The 21,771-nt window shown below is 46.2% G+C and overlaps 3 protein-coding genes across 12 annotated transcripts in view; 2 read left to right on the forward strand and 1 right to left on the reverse strand.

Moving 5' to 3' along the window:
* The window catches only part of EMP2 (epithelial membrane protein 2), a 32,155-nt gene extending 21,266 nt beyond the window's left edge, over positions 1-10,889 (forward strand). Inside the window, exons 2-6 of one of the 2 annotated variants that reach the window (XR_014541527.1) lie at positions 2,197-2,316; positions 3,281-3,371; positions 6,836-6,982; positions 7,434-9,020; positions 9,068-10,889. Coding sequence is in view for 1 of the 2 variants with exons in the window: in XM_083585945.1 (XP_083442071.1) it covers positions 2,239-2,316; positions 3,281-3,371; positions 6,836-6,982; positions 7,434-7,621 (504 nt within the window). In the remaining variant the exon portion in view is untranslated. Of the gene's footprint in view, positions 1-2,196; positions 2,317-3,280; positions 3,372-6,835; positions 6,983-7,433 lie in introns of both variants that reach the window. The other variant, XM_083585945.1, reaches the window with a different exon arrangement.
* LOC310749103 (myosin-11) overlaps positions 1-21,771 on the forward strand; it is a 1,537,435-nt gene that overhangs the window by 567,761 nt on the left and 947,903 nt on the right. The gene's annotated exons all lie outside the window — the stretch shown is intronic.
* ATF7IP2 (activating transcription factor 7 interacting protein 2) overlaps positions 11,412-21,771 on the reverse strand; it is a 38,553-nt gene continuing 28,193 nt past the window's right edge. For 6 of the 9 annotated variants that reach the window (XM_083585667.1, XM_083585668.1, XM_083585673.1 and 3 more), the window contains exons 8-11: positions 20,790-20,854; positions 18,667-18,715; positions 16,869-17,011; positions 11,412-12,866 (exon numbers count right to left, since the gene is read on the reverse strand). In XM_083585667.1, coding sequence (XP_083441793.1) covers positions 12,465-12,866; positions 16,869-17,011; positions 18,667-18,715; positions 20,790-20,854 — 659 coding nt within the window. In that variant the 3' untranslated portion in view covers positions 11,412-12,464. Of the gene's footprint in view, positions 12,867-16,193; positions 16,250-16,868; positions 17,012-18,666; positions 18,716-20,789; positions 20,855-21,771 lie in introns of all 9 variants that reach the window. The other 3 variants (XM_083585670.1, XM_083585666.1, XM_083585672.1) reach the window with 2 other exon arrangements.

Genomic DNA, 21,771 nt, shown 5'->3' on the forward strand with positions numbered 1-21,771 from the left:
CGGAGTATAGATAAATTATTATTAATAATAATAATAATAATAATAATAATAATAATAATAATAATAATAATAAATTATTATTATTATTCACCCTCTCCTCCGGAAGATGGACCTGCCCTCCTTTGCATTCAGCAATCTGAGTTGATCGAAACCAGATGCTAAAACAAGAATTAGCTCTTGTTTTTAACTGTTTTGAAAACGTTTGTTTTTCTAAGCCACAAAGCAACAGCCCTTAGTCTGCTCAAAATGAAAGACGACAGCTTGTCTGGGGCTGCCAGCTTCGTTTTGTATTTTTATTTCCAAAAAAGAAAAGGAAAAAAGAATCAAGGTACATAGGCTGGGTTAGTTTGCATGCCCGAATGCCACAGTGTTAGCTTAGCAAGCTGAAACAGATGTTCCTTTGCCTCGCCAAAAGATATGGAACGTTGGATCTAAAGGGGATTGTTGAAGCAATAAATAAAAGTATATGAAAGCCCTATAGCGGATTGGTTGAAAAAGACCTGTGCGTGAGAACTTTCGAGATTCTCAGTGGTTCACAAATTCCCAGTGATACGTCTGCCTTCGTTTCTTCCAAGAAATCCCTTGCTTGCTTCCATCCTGCGGGAGCATGTGAAAATTGCAGTTTGTCTCATGCATGAATTTATTTTCAGGTTTCTAGGCCTTATGACTACAACCTTTAGAAAAAATATTCTTTAAACCACAGATGTTACAGAAATCTATTTCTTCCCAGCGTTCTCAAAGTACACACTGCCAGAAACAGTATGATAAGAAATCTATTTCTTCCCAGCGTTCTCAAAGTACACACTGCCAGAAACAGTCAGAGTAGAGAGACCCTTTTTCAGTAAGAAATAAGCGCAGCTCATTTTTCTTCCAAGCTTGCTGCTGCAGTGGGCCCCCTGTCCTTTGTCGGATTCGCTCAGCCAGTCTGTGCAATTGCCAAAGGCTTACGCAGCCATGTTTTATATAAATTTAGTGAAATAAATAAATAGGCTACATTGAAGTGGTGCAAAAGTACAGGGTCTTCCCACACACCCCTCTCTGTTCCAAGCAAACAAATGGAATTTTCACTATCTAAATGCACATTTGAGGGAGGTACAGGGACGCGGGTGGCGCTGTGGGTTAAACCACAGAGCCTAGGACTTGCTGATCAGAAGGTCGGCGGTTCGAATCCCGTTGCTCGGTCCCTGCTCCTGCCAACCTAGCAGTTCGAAAGCACGTCAAAGTGCAAGTAGATAAATAGGTACCTCTCCGGTGGGAAGGTAAATGGCGTTTCCATGCGCTGCTCTGGTTTGCCAGAAGCGGCTTAGTCATGCTGGCCACATGACCCAGAAGATGTTCACCGGCTCCCTCGGCCAGTAAAGCGAGATCAGCGCCTCAACCTCAGAGTTGTTCGCGACTGGACCTAGTGATCAAGGGTCCCTTTACCTTTACTTTATCTGACTGGGTTGCCCCAGCCACTCTGGGCAGCTTCCAACATAAATAAAAACACTGGACCTAATGTTCAGGGGTCCCTTTACCTTTACAGAGAAGGGGTGTGGCCTGGGGAGGGTTTTGAGGGCCACATAACAAGGCCTGGAGGGCCACATCTCCCCCCAAGGCCTCAGATTCCCCACCCCTGGACTAGGATCTGGGAGATCTGGGTTCAGGTCCCCATACTCGGCCTCTATGAAACTCACTAAGTGACTTTGAGCCAAACATTTCTTCACAGCCAAATCTACCTCACAGGGTTGTTGTGGAGGGGGGGGGGAGGAGCGGGAAGGGGGAGAACCGGGTGACCACTTTGAACTCCTTGAAGGAAATAATTAAATCCTTGTGGGTTGGGGATATAAATATAAATATAAAAATAATAATATAATATAAATAAGAATAAAAGCTTGTCTGTGTGTCGTGTGAAGGCAACTTTGATTTGTCTATCTGAGCAACGGATGAAGGCGGAAGCCAAAAAAAGTTATTCTATAGGAGTGTTTTTCTTTATGTATGTATGCGTTATTACAATGGTACCTATAAAACCTTGTTTGTTGTATAGATAGCATAATACGTATGGAATTGTATTGTTTATGTTCTGTGTTTTAAGCCACCCGGTGGTCTTTTGAAAAAAAGGTGGTATATAACTTTAATAAGAAATCATCATCATTTCACAGTAAGCACCCATTTCCAAAGCTCTGAACCACTTTCCCTCCTTGTCTTTTGGTACAGCATTCTCTTCCTCTAGACTAGAGCAACCCTCCCCTCGCGAAGATGCTGATTCTCCTTGCCTTCATCATCGTCTTCCACATCAGCTCGGCTGCCCTTCTGTTCATCGCCACGATTGACAGCGTAAGTTGCCCGCCAACAGCATTTTTAAAATTTTTATTGGGGTGTGTGTTTGTGTGCCTGGTGTTCAATGATTAAAAGAAAGTCTTCGAAATGGAAGTGGAAAAGACTCCACATATTGAAAGTGGAGACACTCTATGCATTTTACTGGAGGGGCTGGATGTTTTGAACCTGTTGCCACCATTGGCCTCCCAGACATTGGCTTTTGGCTGCTTTCAGCCTCCTCTGGAGTAAGGATATGGGAGCCAGCTGTCTACCCTGGTAAGAGGACCTTTCCCCTCTGAGCTGCATATAAGCCAGGCTCCTTGGAGTGCAGGAAGTGACTTTGCTGAAGTGTATTGATCATTTTGATGGATGGTTTCTGATCTTTAGAACTTGGCCCTCCAGATGTTTTGGGACTACAACTCCCATCATCCCTAGCTAACAGGACCAGTGGGCAGGGGTGGTGGGAATTGTAGTTCCAAAACAGCTGGAGGGCCAAGTTTGGCCATGCCTGGCTTAATTGAACTGTAATTATCATTTCGATGAATTTGTTATTTGCTTTATTTATGCGCTATGGTACTTATGGTATAGTGACTGCTTCTTAAATGCTATTGTGATTCTTGTGAGTTGGCTGCCCTGAGATCAGCATTTGCCATTGGAAAAGCGGAATACAAATGTTAAATCAAATCAAATTGGGAAGACCAGCACCAGAAACTTTATTGTCAGTTAACTCTGGTTTTACTTAAACCTAGACTCTTTTTTTGGGGGGGTGGGGGGTAATATAATTTCCCCCCCTGTGTTTGTCAGATTTTTGTCATTTTTCAATTTACCAACATGCTCTGTTTGTATTTTGATGTTTTGAAATGTCTGCTGGAGGCCACTTTGGGTACAGCTGACTGTGGAAAACTGGCATCAAAGTGAAATCGACCGATCAATCCTCCAAGATCTATACTTTCATGTGCTTTTTAAAATCATCCTTCTCCAGGCCTGGTGGGTCGGGGAGGACTTCTCCACAGACGTCTGGCATCGCTGCCTCAATGGCACTAACTGTACAGCCCTGGATGAGACCTTCCCAGGTGAGTCATTAGACAGCTCTTCCTGCATCTTGGGGTGGGATTACTTTGTTCCCCCCACCCACCATCAGTGTCTTCCCAGGAGTGTGTATCATTATCACAATAATATTTCCCCATGCACTTCTCTTCATCATTGGCTGGAAAATGTGATGACATCATGGCATGCAGAAATGAGTGTTGGCGAATCTCTTTTAAGGATGTTCCTGAGTAGGCTTGCCATACGTCTGGATTTTCCTGGACATGGCCTCATTTTGGGGGTAAAATTTTGTTTTCTGGAGGGATTTTTAAAACTTGGCAGAATGTCCTGGTTTTTTTTTTTTGGCTCCTAAAAAGAACTACATTTCCCATGGTGCCTCTGCGACGAAGCCAGCCCTGTGATTGGATGCAGGCAGTTCCAATCTCGCTGCCCATTGGCTGTCCCAGGTGCCGTGTCCGATGCCAGAAGGGGGAGGAGGTAGAAAGTGATGATGGTAGCCGAGATTGAGAGTGGGAGGGCATGCAGATGAGGATGGAGGGTGAGGCTTGCTTCAGCTGTTGCAGGGCGCCTGCAGTTCAGGAGCTGCTGGGTCTTGGCGTTATGCAGGAGCTGGGCACTGTGGAAGAGGCTCGCTGTGCATTGGCAGGGAACCTACTTATGGGGTGATGGGTATAGTTGGGTGCCAGCCGCCTGGGCCCCCTTGTGTGTGGTGCCCTAGCCATGGCTGCCGGCCATGTACCACAGTAGCAATTAGCAGGAGCACTTGGAGACCTTGCCTAAGAAACGCTCTCCTATGAATAAATTTAACAGTAAAACTTTCTCCTTCTGATCAAGAAACTAGTAGATAATACACCAATTCTTTCAAGGTTGCTTAAGCACAGAGTAGTACAGTGGACGCTCGGGCTGCAAACATGATCCACGCAGGATGCACGTTTGCAACCCGCAGCGGTGTGTCTTCACATGCGCGGGTTGCGATTCGGCGCTTTTTCGCATGCGCGACCGCTGAAACCCAGAAGTAACCCGTTCTGGTACTTCTGGGTTTCGGCGGTCTGTAACCCAAAAAAACGTAACCTGAAGCATCTGTAACCCAAGATATGACAATAGCTCATTTTGTAGATACAGGTAAACCAGATTATACATGGCTAGATAGTAGAACCATTATGTTAAGAATAAAATATGACATAGGCATCCGTCTCAAAGCTTGCTTTTCAAAACAAGAATGGTATAGTCATATGACTTTTTTTAAAAAAGGATTATGCTTAGCAATTTTTATATTAATTGGCAACTAGTTTAAACAGTGAAATATAGGTGTGCAAGGCAGGAGGTGGTGGTTGGGAAGTTAAGAGCTATTATAGATGCTTTAGCTGAGATTCCTACATTGCAGGGGGGGTTGGACTAGATGACCCTCAGGGTCCCATTCAACTCTACAATTCTATGATTCTAATGCCTCTACCTGCCCTGGTTGCATCTCATAGTTAACCCCCTGATTTCGCTGATGTCTGAAGAACAACAGAAGGAAGGGCAGGGCTGGCTGGCGCAGCCAGACTCTGAAAAGTTCCTCTTTGTGGAAGTTGCATTTATTTGGGGAGCGGGAGGGCAGGAGGAAATGGATTCAGGAGAGTTGGCAAGAGGCTGACACCTTTTCTTATTGTCACTCTGCGCAAGCAGTGGCGGGAGGAAGTCGCTGGCAGGATGCAGGTGGGTTCCAAGAAGGAAAAATTAATGGGATGATTATTTCTTTATATAATATAATTTTTATTTTTTAAAAAACCAACCAGCACGGAAATTAAATGTGACTGTCAAGACCTCAGAAAACAAACTTCCCTTTGGGAAGCTCTGAGACGGTGCAGGGACTAGACTGCTAGCGTGGGAAGGCAAGCATCAAGAGGTGCTTTGCAGATGTATTTTGAACCACTGACTACAGCATCCAAGGATGACCATCGAAGATCTGACCCAGCAATATTGGTTTGGGAGGGGTGGCAGCATATAAAAATCCATAGGGACCTTCTGGCGGTTTCTTTGTTGAGAGAAGTGAGGTTACAGGGAACCAGGCAGAGGGCCTTCTCGGTGGTGCCACCCACCTTGTGGAACGCCCTCCCGTCAGATGTCAAGGAAATAAACAACTACCGTATTTTTCGCTCCATAGGACGCACTTTTCCCCTCTTAAAAACTAAGGGGAAAAGTCTGTGCATCCTATGGAGTGAATGCAGGGGGGAGGCAGGCAGGAAAAGCCCCCAAGAGCCGCACACAAGCTCCGCGTGGCTCTTGCGGGCTTTTCCCCAGGAGGAAGAAGGGACTGACGTGGCCAGTCAGTCCCTTCTCCCTCTTCATAGAAAAGCCCGCAGGAGCCGTGAGCTCCTTAAAGGGTGCGCGGCTAGTGTGGGCTTTTGCGGGAGGTGGGAATTGCCAGCCAGGGGAGACTGCGCAAGGCTAAAGAAGCCAAGGCAGTGAGCGCGATCCATCCCACTCGCTGCCTTGGCTTCCTCTTTAGCCTTGCTCAGCCTCTCCAGCCAGGGGAGGTTGCGCAAGGCTAAAGAGGAAGCCAAGGCAGCGAGCGGGATAGATTGTGCTCGCTGCCTTGGCTTCTTTAGCCACGCTTCTTTAGCCGTGCTGGAGAGGTTTAGCTCCCAGCTGGAGAGGTTGCGCGGCTATGGCAGAAGCTAAGACAGCCAGTGGGATGGATCCTGCTAGCTGTCTTGGCTTCTTTGCTCTTTGGGGCTGGGGGGGAAACCCGGGCTTCCCCCGCAGCCCCAAGAAGCTCTGGGAGAAGAGGACAGGCTGTGCCTATTTTTTTTCTTGATTTCCCCCTCTAAAAACTAGGTGCGTCTTGTGGTCCAGTGCGTCCTATAGAGCGAAGAATATGGTATCTGACTTTTAGAAGACAGCTGATGGCAGCCCTGTTTAGGGAAGTTTTTAATGTTTGATGTTTTATTGTATTTTTAATATTTTGTTGGAAGCCTAGTGGTTGGGGAAACCTAGTCAGATGGGTGGCATATAAATAATAAATTGCTAATAATAATAATAATAATAATAATAATAATAATTTATTATTTGTACCCCGCCCATCTGGCTGGGTCTCCCCAGCCACTCTGGGTGGCTTCCAACAAAGATTAAAAATACATTAAAATGTCACACATTAAAAACTTCCCTGAAGTTTGTCTTCTAAATGTCAGGTTTATCTCTTTGACATCTGATGGGATGGTGTTCCACAGGGCGGGCGCCACTACCGAGAAGGCCCTCTGCCTGGCTCCCTGTAGCTTTGCTTCTCGCAGTGAGAAGCAATCCCAATCCTCTCCTACCTGCTTAAATTCAGATGAGGGATTGACACTGGCTGTCTCCCCCATAAGTCTCAAGGTTGTCCTTGTAAAACTCGCAGAATTCTAAGAGCTGGAAGGGACCCCAAGGGTCATTTAAGTCCAACCCGCTGCAATGCAGGAATCTTCCTAAATGCACTGTTAACTGCTACTTCCTCCCCATGTATGTTTTACAGACTACCAGTCTATCCAGGCAATTCAGGCGACGATGATCCTCTCCACCATCCTCTGCTGTGTGGCCTTTTTCGTTTTCATCCTCCAGCTGTTCCGCCTAAAGCAAGGCGAGAGATTCGTCTTAACATCCATCATCCAGCTGCTATCCTGTGAGTACCTCCTCCCGGTTGAAGGATGTGCGGCGGCCGCTCTCACAAAAGAGAATGGAGTCGTGACAAGGAGCTGTCACACTGACCCATTGCGCCACAAGACAGCACAAAGAGTCTGGGGAGGGCGCTCCCCATCTCTTCTCCCAATTAACCTCCGTCTCCAGGGCCCACCCCATGACACCCACTGGCGCCATCCCCGTGACATCACCAGGGGCTGCCCTTGGGTTGCATCCCAGACCCTGAAATTTCTGGGGCCAGACCTGAGACCTAAGTCTCCCCTGTCCAGGAACTGATTAGACCCAGACCACCTCGACAGCAAGATGGTTTCGTGGGTGCTTAGTGCTTCTTCCTGATTTCTTAGAGATCTTTCAGTCTTAACTTGCTGAGAACACCAGGAGGCTGGTTCTATCCTCAGCCCATTCACGGGCTTTCTCCTTCTCTCCCTTCCCAGGTCTGTGCGTGATGATTGCCGCGTCCATTTACACCGACCGCCATGAGGAGTTTCACGTGGGTCCACAGTACGACTTTTTCCAGGTGTCCAGCGGGCAGTACGGCTACTCCTATGTCCTGGCGTGGGTCGCCTTCTCTTTCACGTTGCTCAGTGGAATCATGTACCTAATACTAAGGAAGCGTAAATAAAACTGCAGCGGCTAGTTGAAGGGGGAAGAGAGAGAAAAGGAAAACAGTCTGTCCGTTTCGCAGTACTGGGAGTCCAGTAACTATTTTGTATATAGCAGAAGAGCGGTTTTGTAGTAAGGAAAAGTTATTGTCTGTTGTTTTTTTTGTCCTGCCGCGGCCCCCTTCCTCCTCCTTCTCCCTGCTTGGTGTTGAAACAAGGACTATGGGAGGGGGAAAATGCAAGTGAACTGGAACAGCTAACCCCCCCCCCCCGGTGTGGGTGGGGTACCTTAAAGGCAACCCATGCCTATGGTAGTCTCCCAAAAGTCACTGATTGTACCTTTTCTTGTTTCCTTTTCTTATACAGCTTTCAAAACAGGTAATGTTACTAGGCATTAATAAAAAAAGCATCCCTCCCCCCAGCTGGTTATGGCTCTGTAGGACAGATGTGAACAGCTGGCAGAGCACAGTAAACATTATTCTGTCGCTAGCAACATGTGCTCAATTGGACGTCTGGAATTCTCTTGAGAAATAGGCAGGGGGGTGGGGATCTAGACTGCCCTTGGCCACAGAATAATTCTGTGGATCTGGGAGATAATTCTGCAGCCGGTAGTTCCTCCAATGTTTGAATGCCAGCCTAGGAGGTTCTTTCTAAAAAGCAATGGTTTTGTGTGACGCTGGCAAGCTCAACGCTATCGTTCTGGGCTGATCTCAAGGGTCCATTTGGTTTGGCGCAGTGCCCGTGTGGTTAATGGTCATGGCAGGGGGCGGCAGAACAGGGGTGCAGCCTGCTCTAAATCCAGCTTGGACACATCTGCCCATGCCATGCTTCAAAACAATTCCAGCTGGGAGTGTCTTAAGTTATCGCCACGGAAGATAGTGTTCTGCTGCGATAGGTGTGTAGTGAAGAGCCCTGAAAGGTTCAGAGAACATTACTTGCCTAAGGCTGAAACAATTGCCTTGGGACCGATCCTCTTCCTGCTGAACCATGTATCCAGCTACCTCAAGAAGCCGCAAAGATGGTCACTGCCTTGACCGACACCCAGAGAGGCACTTTCCCAAGCCCACCACCTCTCAGCTTGTTTCTGCGGCGGCAGTCCAGCCGTGCCTTAATCTTTAGTATTTCTCTGCGTTTTGGAAGAATTCAAATGGAAAGGCTGTCTTGTCTTTGAGAAGGCACTCAATCCCTCCATTCAAAAGGGATCCTAGGTAGCAGGGCTGTGGAAGGGCCTTTTCCTTGCGTGGATCATGGTGAGCTGTCAGCACAGTGGCAGTCAGAAAACAAATAACACCGCCAAGTTGTTGGGGGCTGGCAAAAATCATCTGGGGGACCAGATATGGCCCTTAGGATTGCCATCCCTGCTGTAGGCAATATTAGGCTTAGGCAAACCAAAATTTCTGACTCAGAAGAAAGCACTGGGCACCCAGCTTGACATCATTTTTAGCAGGAAAATGTCAGTGCTAAAGCACAGCTTCCCTACTTTGAGGTAAATACAGCAGGCAGGAAGACTCAATTTTTATTTTTACAACCAGGAAAGAGCCGCCCAACACTACTGCATTATTCCAGAAGAGTTTGGGATTCCTGATGGCCCCAAATCACGGCTTCAACCAACCAACGAGCCAGTATTTGGCTAACTATCTGGCATATTTGTTGGCAAATATATCAGGTCTTTCCAATCTGTCTGACAAATTTACCCACTAACAAGTCACCTGGTTTTCAAAACCCCAGAGGCTCTTATTATTAGCAGGTGCAGAAACCTAGAATAACCTCAGGCTGCTCTTAAGGATCCCATATTTCACCCAGGAGCCTTGTTCGTATAGCTACAAATGTCTGACCGCCTTAACAACAACAAAGATGGCTTTATAGGGCATTAAAAGATATTAATGGAAAAGGACGACCCATCGATCACTAAGGCTGCAAAATCCTTCTCTCTGTTCCTAGGGTATCAGTCCCATTAAACCAAACAGGGACTTTCTTCTGAGTAAGCATGCTTAGGATTTCTCTGTCTGCAGGGCTGTCAGCTGATCTGCATCCTCTTACTTGAACATCAGCTGCCTTTGGAATCATGTTGCCATCCAGTTTAAATTAAATGTGCGTGTAGCTCATTTGATCTCTCAATACGAGGGACCTTTTTGAGATTTCGGAGAATGTGCAAGAATGCAGCTATTTAACAGACAACCATTGTGAGCGGTGTGGAAGGGCATTTTTTAGTGGGAGCGCTTTTTTATGTGTGTTAAATATGTTTTCTTTTGCATCTTCGTATGGCCACTTCCCCTCTGTAATCCCCCTTTCATCTCTCAAAATGGTGCTCTAGAAAACCTGTCCTTACTATCAGCATTTTTAAAAGGTATGCCCAACTTGAAATGTTAGCATAAACCTGGGGGGCGGGGAAGGGATGGGAGTGTTTTAGATCCTGCAAACAAAAACATTTGGCCAAATGGATAAACTGGTGACAACTCATTTTAAGTAAATCAGGCCAAGTTAAAAGACCAAGTTGATGATCCCAGCTCCTCCCAGAATCACTTTTATGCTCCTGTATGGAACATAGAACCATGCTTTTTGTGTGCCTGTAGTGACATCTTTGAAGCGATGGTGTATAGAGAGAAACCTCATGACTTTTGCATGGTTGGGATAGACCCTACTGTGCAAAGAGAACCAGATCTGTTGCTCCACCCACCATTGGCATAAAGCCACTGAAAGGTTGCCCACACTCGGTTGCCGTTTCTCCCCCCTCCGCGCGATCCCAGATTTATTGCACCCTATTCCTGCACCATCTTCCCAAATCCCTAGACATTCCGCATACAGCCACACATACATTGTATGCAAGAATCTGCGCCACCATTTATTCTCTGTTCTAAAGAATGAACTAGTCTGACCAGGTGTGTTTTTTATATAGAATTTGTATTTATGTAAAAAAACAAAACAAAAAAAATGTACCTGTACATACATAGATAACATTATGCCAATTATATTTTCTGACCACTTTAATAGAAATTTGAATTGCAAATCATAATATAACCAGAGAATACAAAAACCCCCAATTCTGACAATGCTATTATTGCCTTTGCCACTCACCTGGGAATAATAGGCACTCCTTCGTACGTTAGTACTACCATTTTTCAAGTTCTGGGGTTGGGGGAGAAATTGAGAAATCCAAAAATGCTTAGCGGAGGACAGTGATTGTCAAGACTGCTAGCTTAGCTCTACCGACTGTGCCTCTGTTGTTTTGTATTTTATATACCATCTGTGTACACGGAAATAAAAGTTACAACCAGTATTGTGCCGATACCGTGTTGCAGTTTGGTTTCTTGACAGCATCTGCCTAAACGCTGAAGGGAAGCCCAGTGTTTAAGAGATGCTAGACATTAAGATGAAAAAGAGGTAGGAGTGGGTGGGATTGTAGCACCCATGCACACAAACGCCTGCCGAGTTCAACCAAGCGTTCTGAGACTAGCAACTTTCATTTCGTTCTCAAGCAGCCTTCTAGCCCTAAGGACTGGGAAGACAGGCTTGAAAGCAGCGCCTGACTGGATACTTGGAGGTAGAAGGCCTGCCGCTTGGTGCGTCTTGAGAATTTCAAATGTTCAAAGGCTTTAATTGCTTTGCCTTCTTTCCCCATGACTAACAAAAGCAAAAAAATTAATATGTGCACTAAGCAGCTAGAGGTTTAATTGGATGAATCAGTACAGGTGACACCGGCTTTCTTAGTGACAGGGTCCCACGAGGAAAGTTGCCACCGGTGACCATGAATTTTAGCTCTGACGACCAGCAGGGCTTATGTACTACAGGTATAACTTTTTTTTTAAAAAAAAAAAGCCACCAGGAATGCAGATCAGATATGGCTGGAGTTTTCCACATCTAGAAGTTCTAAGGAGGAACTGGCGACCCTAACTAAGCTGTAGTAGGTCTGCGAGCTGCAAAAAATGGGAGGGGGGTATTTTTGCCATCTTTGTAGTGCAGGTGGCTTTGGAGCATCACAAATGGCTTTTGAAACCTGCCCTTCAGGCAAGGCCAAGTTTCTAATTTATAAAGCAAAAGGAACCAACTTCCACGTCTGCTAAAGACACACTAAAGGTGATGTGGGAGAGAGACCTGGAAGAGGCCATAATGGGTGCAATTATGAATCTCTTTCTGCCAATATATGTGAAAATACATTGAAGGGAGCAGGGGTGTCAACTTGCCCCCCACATTGGGGGGGGCGCATCACATGACGCGTCCGCTCCCAAATAGCGTGCCGGGCCGGGACACACTGGTGTCCCACCCCCGCTGCTGTGATGCCAGCGCTCAAATGGCTGCCTTCTCCCTACACAGCATTGGGCAGGAAGAGGCAGAGCGCAGCCCCCAGGCTCCATGCTCAGCCTCCTATCCACGCAATATCAGGCGAGGAGGTGGAGCGGACCACAGGGTTTTGGGGGGCTGAAGACTCCTTGAATTTTTTTTTTGGGGGGGAAGCTGAAGACTCCTCAGCCCCCACTACCCGGCACGCCTGCAAGGGAGACCGTTTTGGTGGTCTGAGCTTATAGGAACTGTAACTAACAGGGGAAAGGGGCCGAAGCAGTCCAGATGCTGTTGAACTACAAGTCCTATCAGCCCCAGCCAGTATGGTGAACAGGCCAGGATGATGGGAGTTGTACTGTAACAACAGCAGCAAAGCCAAAGGTCCTTTCTCTCCCCCCTCCAAAACCTAAAATGTTAAGGGCGCCCCCTCGCAGAAAGGCAAGAGGTCAACGGGAAGTCTCAGAAGTGAGGTGTCAAACCTTAACGTAACTGGAATCCCAAAACTGGCGCCAGCCATAGGCAGCGTAGAGAGAAGAGGGACACAAAGTAGACGTCCTGTAGGAGCCTAGATCCCCCCCACAGGAGCTACGTCATCGAAATGGCATGAATGTCACTAAAGGGTCCATAACGTCCATAAATGTCCTTTGACTGGATGGTAAAGTAACACTTGGAGCAATCAGCAATCTGGGCTAACGAGCAACCCATGGGGAGAGGCATGGCCTTAATTTCCCGCACCCTAAGCCAGCTGGTCGGCACACCTTTACCGACGAACTCCAGGCAAACGAACAAGTGGAAGCTGTCTAGAGGAGCACACCATGGTTCCACCTTGCTGACCTCCCACCGCAGGCCAAAGCCTTTGGGCTTCTCCACCTGAACCACAGTGAGGTGCAGCTTTTGAGGTGGACGGGTATATCTGAATCTGGACAGGCTCTCCAGCTGCTGCTCAACCTGCGGTAACGGAGGGAGGTGCCGAAACGCTTCAGGGACCTGTGGGGAAAGCAGGAGCTTCGGTTAACAGGGCGGCTAAAAAGGGCCGGAACAATCCATTTCAGCTCAACCATTTACATGTCTGACTAAAGGGACTTCCATGCAGAGAAAGGAAGTACGGGCTATCCCACTTAAGAGCAGACCCACTGAAATTAATGGTCATGACTAAAGTGGTTCCATTAATTTCAACGGGTCTACTCTGTGTAGGACTGGAACTGGCGACAACCCTGTGTATGTCTCACGCACAAAAAACGAGGCTACTCCCCTTGCTTGCATTGCTTATATATTACTCATTTAAAGTATTAATAGCAAGCTCTTCATCGGATGCTTTCAACCCCAGAGCAGGAAACAAAGTAACAGAAATAAATGGAGGAAGATATACAAAAATTACAAAATCCTATAAATAGAACCAGCAAACAATTAAGCAAATCTGTCATGCAGCAAACAAGCAAAATCACAACAATGTAAATTTACATTTCCAATTGCTCACCCACCTGCCACCACTTTGAGGTTTTTTTTCTACAATCAAGCAGTATAGAAATTTTATGAAATAAGACTAATAATCAAGACCACATGCAAAGCTAAATCACCAGCTTAGGCAAGGAGCATGTCCAACGCCACCCCCTGCAAGCTGCCGGACACTTAGCAGATCAGCATGTCTCCATGAGAAAAATCATTATTTGTTAAGTGGCTACAGCAACAAGAATCCCACAGGGAATGTTGCATTATGAAACACATGCTGTTTTCCTTCCTAGAATTCTTAACGGTGAAATACTGAAGGCACAAATGCAGACAATTCCAACAGGAAAGGAAAGTGGGCATCTGCAGAAACCAGTGGGGCTGCATAAGGAATTTACAGATGAGCCGAGATTTAAGAAGGGGATGCATACGAAACAGAGAAAAGGGGAAATCACAAAGGAGGAGTAAACATGAGTGGCCGAAAGTTGCGCGGTGAACGTCAGGCTGGCTAAAGCTCAGAATGGGCTCAGGCTTGCAAGAGAGGTTAAAAATAAAAAAAAGGTTTCTTTGGCCACTGAACTGCGGATTCTTGTTGCTATGGTCTGTCAGTGCTCTTACTTTGCAGTATCATAATCTTACACGCATTATTCTCCGCCGCCACCAAGGTGCATTAGTAAACAATGAATGGATGCGGGTTGCAGATAAACATCAGGCAAGCTTTGCCATTTCACAAGCTTGGTATAGGCAAATCACTGCAATTTTTCCCTAGTTCAAAATTTTCTAAAAAGCCCCCGACTCTGGCATAGCAGGAAAAGACACCCACAACTAGCTTGACGCTCCCTGTCTTCCCACACCTAAACTTATCTTTAACGCAAAACTATTAAGAGACAACGTTCAAAGCGAAACCCCTCTCTCCACAGAGCATGCTTGAGTCATGCTCCCTTGTGTTGCCAAACTGGCGTTATTCTGATCTCGGAGCCCCAATTACATCAGGTGTGCGAAACCTGTGTCCGTTCCGCTGTTTTCGAACTACTGCTCCCACCATCCATGACCACTGGCTGTGCTGATGGGATCTGGAGTCCAGCTACATGTGGTTTCCCAGCCTTGAGCTAAAAGCAGTTTCCCAAACTTAGGTCTCCAGCTGTTTTTACACTACAAATCCCATCACCACTAGCTAGCAGTACCAGTGGTCAGGGAAGATGGAGTGTAGTCCGAAAACAGCTGGAGACCCAAGTTTGGGAAACCCTGAACTGAAGAAAAGCCAAGTGCTGTAGCATTCCTGTCGCTGGGGCTAAGAGATGTGCAGCTTATATTACAAGATGGCCCTCTAGTGGCTAAGAGGATGAAGCTCATCCTTCGGTATGGCTTGGGTGAACTGCTCTTCTGTCATCAGTGCCTGACAAATTCTTGTTGATATTTCAGATCCGACTGTGTGCTGAAATCAGATACGGTGTTGGGACTCAGTGTTGGGGGCAAGGGGGGGGGAGACCCTCCTTAACAGCAGAGTTTAATGCCAGCAAAGTGGTGTACCTACCCACTTGATTGGAAACTGTCTTAATTCTGCGCCAGCTTATTTGTCCATCTAAGCTCAGCAACACCTACTCTGACTGGCAGCGGCTCTGCAGGGTCTTGGGCAGAGGAGGTTCCTGAGGTTTGCAGGTGGGTCTCTCCTGGCTATACAGAAATACGGCTGGTTGGGATGAGGAGCAGAGCTGTTTCCTGCTTTGCAGAATGAGACCCCTGTGGAGACTAGGCACACACCGGGGGGGGGGGGGAGAGTGCTTCTACCAACACCTCCCAGTTTACCTTGGTGTTCTTCACCTGTCAATACTGAAGATGGTTTAGCTCTGTCTGCTGCAGTTTATTTTTATAAATTCCTATTACAATTATTATGCTGTTTTTAATGGAGGACAAGACGCTATCCACGGCTACTACCAGCGGATCTCCAACCATGTGGCAGGAGAGGATGACAAGTGTGGCAGGAAGATTCAAGTATGATCCAAGAATAATTTAATCATTTCCGTATAGTTTAGCATACTATAGTGGGTTATTTTTTAACAGAATGTGGATAGGTATCTTTTCAAAATGAGAACCAAGAGCATCAAATGATATACTGAAGACAATCCTAGTTGTTCTTTCCAATGCATTTCTTTTCAATTAAAATTTTGGTGTCGTGCGAGCAAGTTCTTACTCTGAAAGTGTAGCCTGGAGGAAAAAAAGTACCACTGGATCGCAGTGATCCCATCTGCATGCGGGTTTCGCACAAGCACCAGGCTGGCCACTGTGAAAACAGGATGCTGGACTAGATGGGTCATTGGCCTAATTCAGCAGAGTCCTTATGTTCTGAAGTAATTTTAGCAAAGGTTGTATATACTGTGAACCCTTTGAGATTTTACAAACTGAGAAGAGGTCCATATATTTTATTAAATAGGAAACACTCAATGAACGATCTTTCCCATCGCTCGCTACCCAACTCTTAACTGGAGATGCCAGTGACTGAACCTGGGAACTTTTGCATGTGAAATGGATGCTCTGCCACAGGGCTGCTGCCCCCTGAATCGCACTTCCAGAGACTGGGACCAATGCATCTACAGTGGTACCTCGGGTTAAGAACTTAATTCGTTCTGGAGGTCCGTTCTTAACCTGAAACTGTTCTTAACCTGAGGTACCACTTTAGCTAATGGGGCCTCCCGCTGCCACCGCACGGTTTCTGTTCTCATCCTGAAGCAAAGTTCTTAACCCGAGGTGCTATTTCTGGGTTAGCGGAGTCTGTAACCTGAAGCATCTGTAACCCGAGGTACCACTGTACGTGCAAAGGAGATGCTCTCCCACGGAGCTCTCATCCTTCCCCATTCTATGCACACCTACCTGGGAGTAAAGTGGGACTGCTTCAGATGCCTTGAGACTCATGGGCACCACCAGGGCTGGGAAAAAGGCATTAGTGCCATTAAGAATTAGTATTGCTGGCACCAGTCTATCTCGAGAGTCAATGGAGTGCATTTTCAGGGGTCAAGTCAAACTGCTGGAGAATCACAGCGCCTGCTGTGGTTGCAGAGACCATTCACGCACAACTGCTGCCTCCCATTTTGTTAATGCTGCGTTAACAGCATCAAAGTGACCCTGCACAGAGCACAAGCCTGAGCAGTGTGTATGGAGGTCCTGGCTGCTCAGACGACAAGATCCCCCTCTTAGCCTCACTGATGTTGTCCAAAGGAAAGCAGAGCAAGACGTTGGCTGCAGGAGTTGCTGGAAGGAGGCATACAAAGCACCATCCAACTGTCTTAGGGACTTCACTCCAGATTTATGAAGGGTTTACTCCTTAGCCTTTTCTTCCCCCCGAAGATACCCCACAAGGCAGCGGAGGTTTAGGATCAGAGTTTTCCTTCGCAGGCTGACAAGCCCCATCTGCCCCTCGCTTCCATCTACAGCACAAACGACCCTGAACAAACCAGAAGGAATACAACATGCCCCCCAATGGATGTACTACTCCTCCCTTTACACCCCAAATACCCTTAAGAATGAATGAATGAATCACTTAGCTACCTCATTTGATGTTTGTAGCACAGGCTGAGGTTGATTTAGGACCAGGCTTTCTACAGGTGAATCGGTTTTCTTAGTAGCACAATATTGGAAAGAAGAAGATGTCCCATCTAAAGAAGACTGGCAAATTAAACTAATGGAATACGCTGAAATGGCAAAATTGACAATGAAATTAAGAGGAAAAGATAATAACGAATTTAAGGAAGAATGGAAGATGTTTATTGCATATACAGTGGTAGCTCGGGTTATAGATGCTTCAGGTTACAGACTCCGCTAACCCAGAAATAGTACCTCGGGTTAAGAACTTTGCTTCAGGATGAGAACAGAAATCGTGCAGCGGTGGCACGGCAGCAGCAGGAGGCCCCATTAGCTAAAGTGGTGTTTCGGGTTAAGAACAGACCTCCGGAATGAATTAAGTACGTAACCAGAGGTACCACTGTATACAGTTGTGATGTACACAGGTTAATACATTAGCAGGGTTTTAAGATTACTTGTAATTTATGATGAATGGATAATAGGTGATTTAAATATGTTACAAATTTAACAATGGACATGCAGTATCTTAATAAGAGAACCAAGGAAGGGATTAGAGGGAAGTCAATTTGTTTTGTTTTTTATTTTTGTTATTTTTGGAAAATCAATAAAATGTTATATATTAAAAAAAAACTGGATTCTTTGCAATACTTTTCTCTTTTTCTTTGCCAACTTCTACAAAATGAAGCATTTTAAATATTGCTGGCACCAAGCATATACAGCAGCTGTCCTCAACTTGGTGCCCTCCAGGTGTTTGACTACAACTTCCATCAGCCCCCAGCCAGCTGTATAACATACATGGGCCTCGGCCCTGTGTACCTGAAAGAGCGTCTCCACCCCCATTGTTCAGCTTGGACCCTGAGGCCCAGCTCCGCAGGTCTTCTGCAGTTTCCTCACTGAGAGCTTACAGGGAACCAGACAAGAGGGCCTTCTCAGTAGTGGCACCCACTCTTTGGGATGCCCTCCTGTCAGATGTCAAGGAGATGAATAACTATACAATCTTAGAAGATGTCTGAAGGCAGCCCTGTACTGGGAAACTTTTTAATGTTTGATGTTTCACTGTGTTTTTATTTATGTTGGAAGCTGCCCAGAGTGGCTGGGGCAACCCAGTCAGATAAAGTAAAGGTAAAGGGACCCTTGATCGCTAGGTCCAGTCGCAAACGACTCTGAGGTTGCGGCGCTGATCTCGCTTTACTGGCCGAGGGAGCCAGTGAACATCTTCTGGGTCATGTGGCCAGCATGACTAAGCTGCTTCTGGTGAACCAGAGCAGTGCACGGAAATGCTGTTTACCTTCCCGCCGGAGCGCTACCTATTTATCTACTTGCACTTGGACGTGCTTTTGAACTGCGGGAGCTCACCCTATCGCGGGGATTCAAACCGCCGACCTTCTGATCAGCAAGCCCAAGAGGCTCAGTGGTTTAGACCACAGCGCCACCCGCATCAGAAGGGTGCAGTACAAATAATAAAATTATTATTACTACTTAGCAGAATCAGCTGTATGTTCAAGTCCACCACTGCAGCAGCAACAAAGGCAGGAAACCAATAATGCCAGTCACATTCCACCACAGCAACAGCTTCAACTCACCAGAAAACTAAAGTATATATGTATCAATTAAATGCAGGGCTATACTGCTGCTCTGCAAGATATTGCTTATGTAGTTTTACATTTCCCATTTAGTTCTGGGCACTGTGTGTGGAAAGGTCATTTATACATTTCAAACATCGCCAATACATTAACATGGATATGAAAGCACACACTTTCCTCACCTTTGTTGCTGTCATCTCCTTCATCAGTCAAATCGATAAATAATGGGTTCTGCAGTTAAGAGAATTGAAATCGTTTAAACATAAGAACCTCAGCAGAGACTGCTGGATCAGGCCAAAGGCTCACCTAGTCCAGCATCCTGTTCTCACACAGAGACCAACCAAACATATGTAGAAAATTCTCAAGCAGGGCCTGAGCACAAATGCACCCCCCCTCCTGTGGTTTCTAGCAAGCAGTATTCAGAACATTGCTGCCTCCAGCTGCCCACCTGCAATTCCTAGCAGTTGGTATTCTGACACTGGAACGTTGCACCAATGGCTACTAGCCATGGTGGCTAATAAAGTACAGTGGTACCTTGGTTCTCAAACTTAATCTGTTCCGGAAGTCTGTTCCAAAACCAAAGTGTTCCAAAACCAAGGCACACTTTCCCATAGAAAGTAATGCAGAACAGATTAATCTGTTCCGGACTTTTAAAAACAACTCCTAAAACAGCAATTTAACACAAATTTTACTATCTAACGAGACCATGGATCCATAAAATGAAAGCAATAAACAATGTACTGCAGTCACACAATCCATCAGTAGCTGAACAGGGTTCCACACAGTCACACACACACACAGCCACAAAAACGTAAAATAAATAGCAAAAACAGACAGACCTCAGCGTAACACTCCAAACGGAAGCGTAACACTTAAAACGGAGCATGTTTGGCTTCTGAAGAAAGTTTACGAACTGGAACACTTACTTCCAGGTTTGCAGTGTTTGGGTTCCAAGTTGCTTGAGTACCAAGGTGTTTGAGAACCAAGGTACCACTGTACTACAACTAATTTTAAAAATGTGCTGCCAAAAATTGGGACAAGGAGCTCGTCCCTGCTGAAAACTAGAAGTTTCTCAGGATTGGTCCTGGTCTGTAATAGGACTGGGGAGCCTGATGGCAGAATGCTTCCCTCCACAGTTGTTTGGCTCTCAGACATTTTCCCCAGGCCTCTCCCTCTGTGCTCCCGCTCGAATGTTTTCGCCTGGCTGGTGTAGGTCCTTGAACTCTGATCATTGCTCCCGCTTGCTTGGATGGAGGATGAATGGAGACTGGGGTGAGGGAATAGCAACAGCTTACTTCTGTAAGCCGTTGGAAAGCAATTTGCCGAATGGTTCCAGCACACTTCCTAATATATGTTCCTAAAACAAATCAAACTGTATGATTCTATGATAAAACAAGCTGTTCATATTCTAGATTTAAGGTAGTACATTACCACTGATCAAGATTCCCATGGTAACGTTCGCCTAGTGTAAATTCCTTTGGGACTCAAGCTGGCGCAGATGGGCAGGCAAGTGTTTCAAATGAGGCCAGGAGGCCTGTGTATGTAATTTACCTTGCAGAGCAAGATTCGGAGGGTTCCATCTCTTAAGGGGGTCCCCCAATTCAATATAACTGGGCACACTTTGATCATGTGGCAAGGCCCAAAATGTGACAGCCACAGATGATGTGGATGACAAATTTATTGCGCTAACCACCCCCCCCCAACTCACTTTAAAGTCATTCATCATTCAGATCCAGTTACAGATAGGTAGCCGTGTTGGTCTGCCATAGTCAAAACAAAAAATTTTTTTTTCTTCCAGTAGCACCTTAAAGACCAACTAAGTTAGTTCTTGGTATGAGCTTTCGTGTGCATGCACACTTCTTCAGATACACAGTGTATCTGAAGAAGTGTGCATGCACACGAAAGCTCATACCAAGAACTAACTTAGTTGGTCTTTAAGGTGCTACTGGAAGAAATTTTTTTATTTTTTTTTGATCATTCAGATCCGTTCACTATAGGATGGGGGAAAGGAATAAAATCCTAGTTGCACCAGAGAAGAGACTCTTAAAGAATACTTGGAAGATGGAGCAAACTTATTTTCTGCTTCTCCAAGGGCAGGTGCCAAACCAATGGTTTTGAATTACAAGAAAGGAGATTCTGACTAAACTTTAGGAAGTCATTTCTGATGGTAAGAGCTGTTTGACCGTGGAATGGCCTACCTCAGAAGGGGGTGGACCTTTGGGGGGACTAGATGACCCTTGGGGTCTCTTCCCACTCTACAATTCTATGGACAGGGTGCGGTGGGGGAAGAGTTGTTAAAGCTGACCTTAGAGTTGCATGGAGTTTCAGCTGAGGTAGAGGCATTTACAGACGTTTCTTTCTGTTGAACACCTAAGGGAATTTGACAGAAGTGAAAATTTTAAAACGCTTGAACTTGTCTGACAAAAGATCATACTTCCCTCTGCAGGAGCTGTTGCAAGCATATAAGGAATACCTGTTGCCCACTCAAAACGTGTCCAAGAATCGACAGACGCAGCAGTGGAGAAAAAGAAGGCAAAGTTTACTGCTGAGCAATAAAGACCCACTGGAATATTTTCCAGAGCCTGGGCACCGGAGCCCCTCGGGCTTTGGGTTTAGGTCCAGTCGTGGCTGACTCTGGGGTTGTGGCGCACATCTCGCTTTATTGGCCGAGGGAGCTGGCGTACAGCTTCCGGGTCATGTGGCCAGCATGACTAAGCCGCTTCTGGCAAACCAGAACAGTGCACGGAAACGCCGTTTACCTTCCCGCTGGAGCGGTACCTATGTATCTACTTGCACTTTGATGTGCTTTCGAACTGCTAGGTTGGCAGGAGCAGGGACCAAGCAACGGGAGCTCACCCCGTAGCGGGGATTCGAACCGCCAACCTTCTGATCAGCAAGTCCTAGGCTCTGTGGTTTAACCCACAGTGCCACCCGCGTCCCTTTGGGTTTATATACCTGACTACAAACAGCGTTAGGCATTACATATTCATATATTGCAGCAAAATCAAGCCAATGAGCAGGGCAAAGCCCTTCCTATGCCCATGTAAAGAATACTTCTGCTTTTCCAATATTGTGCATCATGATGCCCTTTACCCTGATTTTCAGCTATAAAGAGGAAAAGAAACCTATTCGACCGTTGAAGCTTGAGTAACCCCGCCATCTTTTATTGGCTAGAACATTGCATTCTGTGGCTGACTTCTCTTTCCTATTTCCTCCATCTCACCCTCTACCTCGTGAGCATGAGAAACAGTCTGAGGAAGGTTCCCTATAGGAAAAGCCAACACATC

This window comes from Podarcis filfolensis, assembly GCF_964270895.1.
Source record: "Podarcis filfolensis genome assembly, chromosome: 14".
In the NCBI taxonomy this organism is placed as follows: Eukaryota; Metazoa; Chordata; class Lepidosauria; order Squamata; family Lacertidae; genus Podarcis; species Podarcis filfolensis.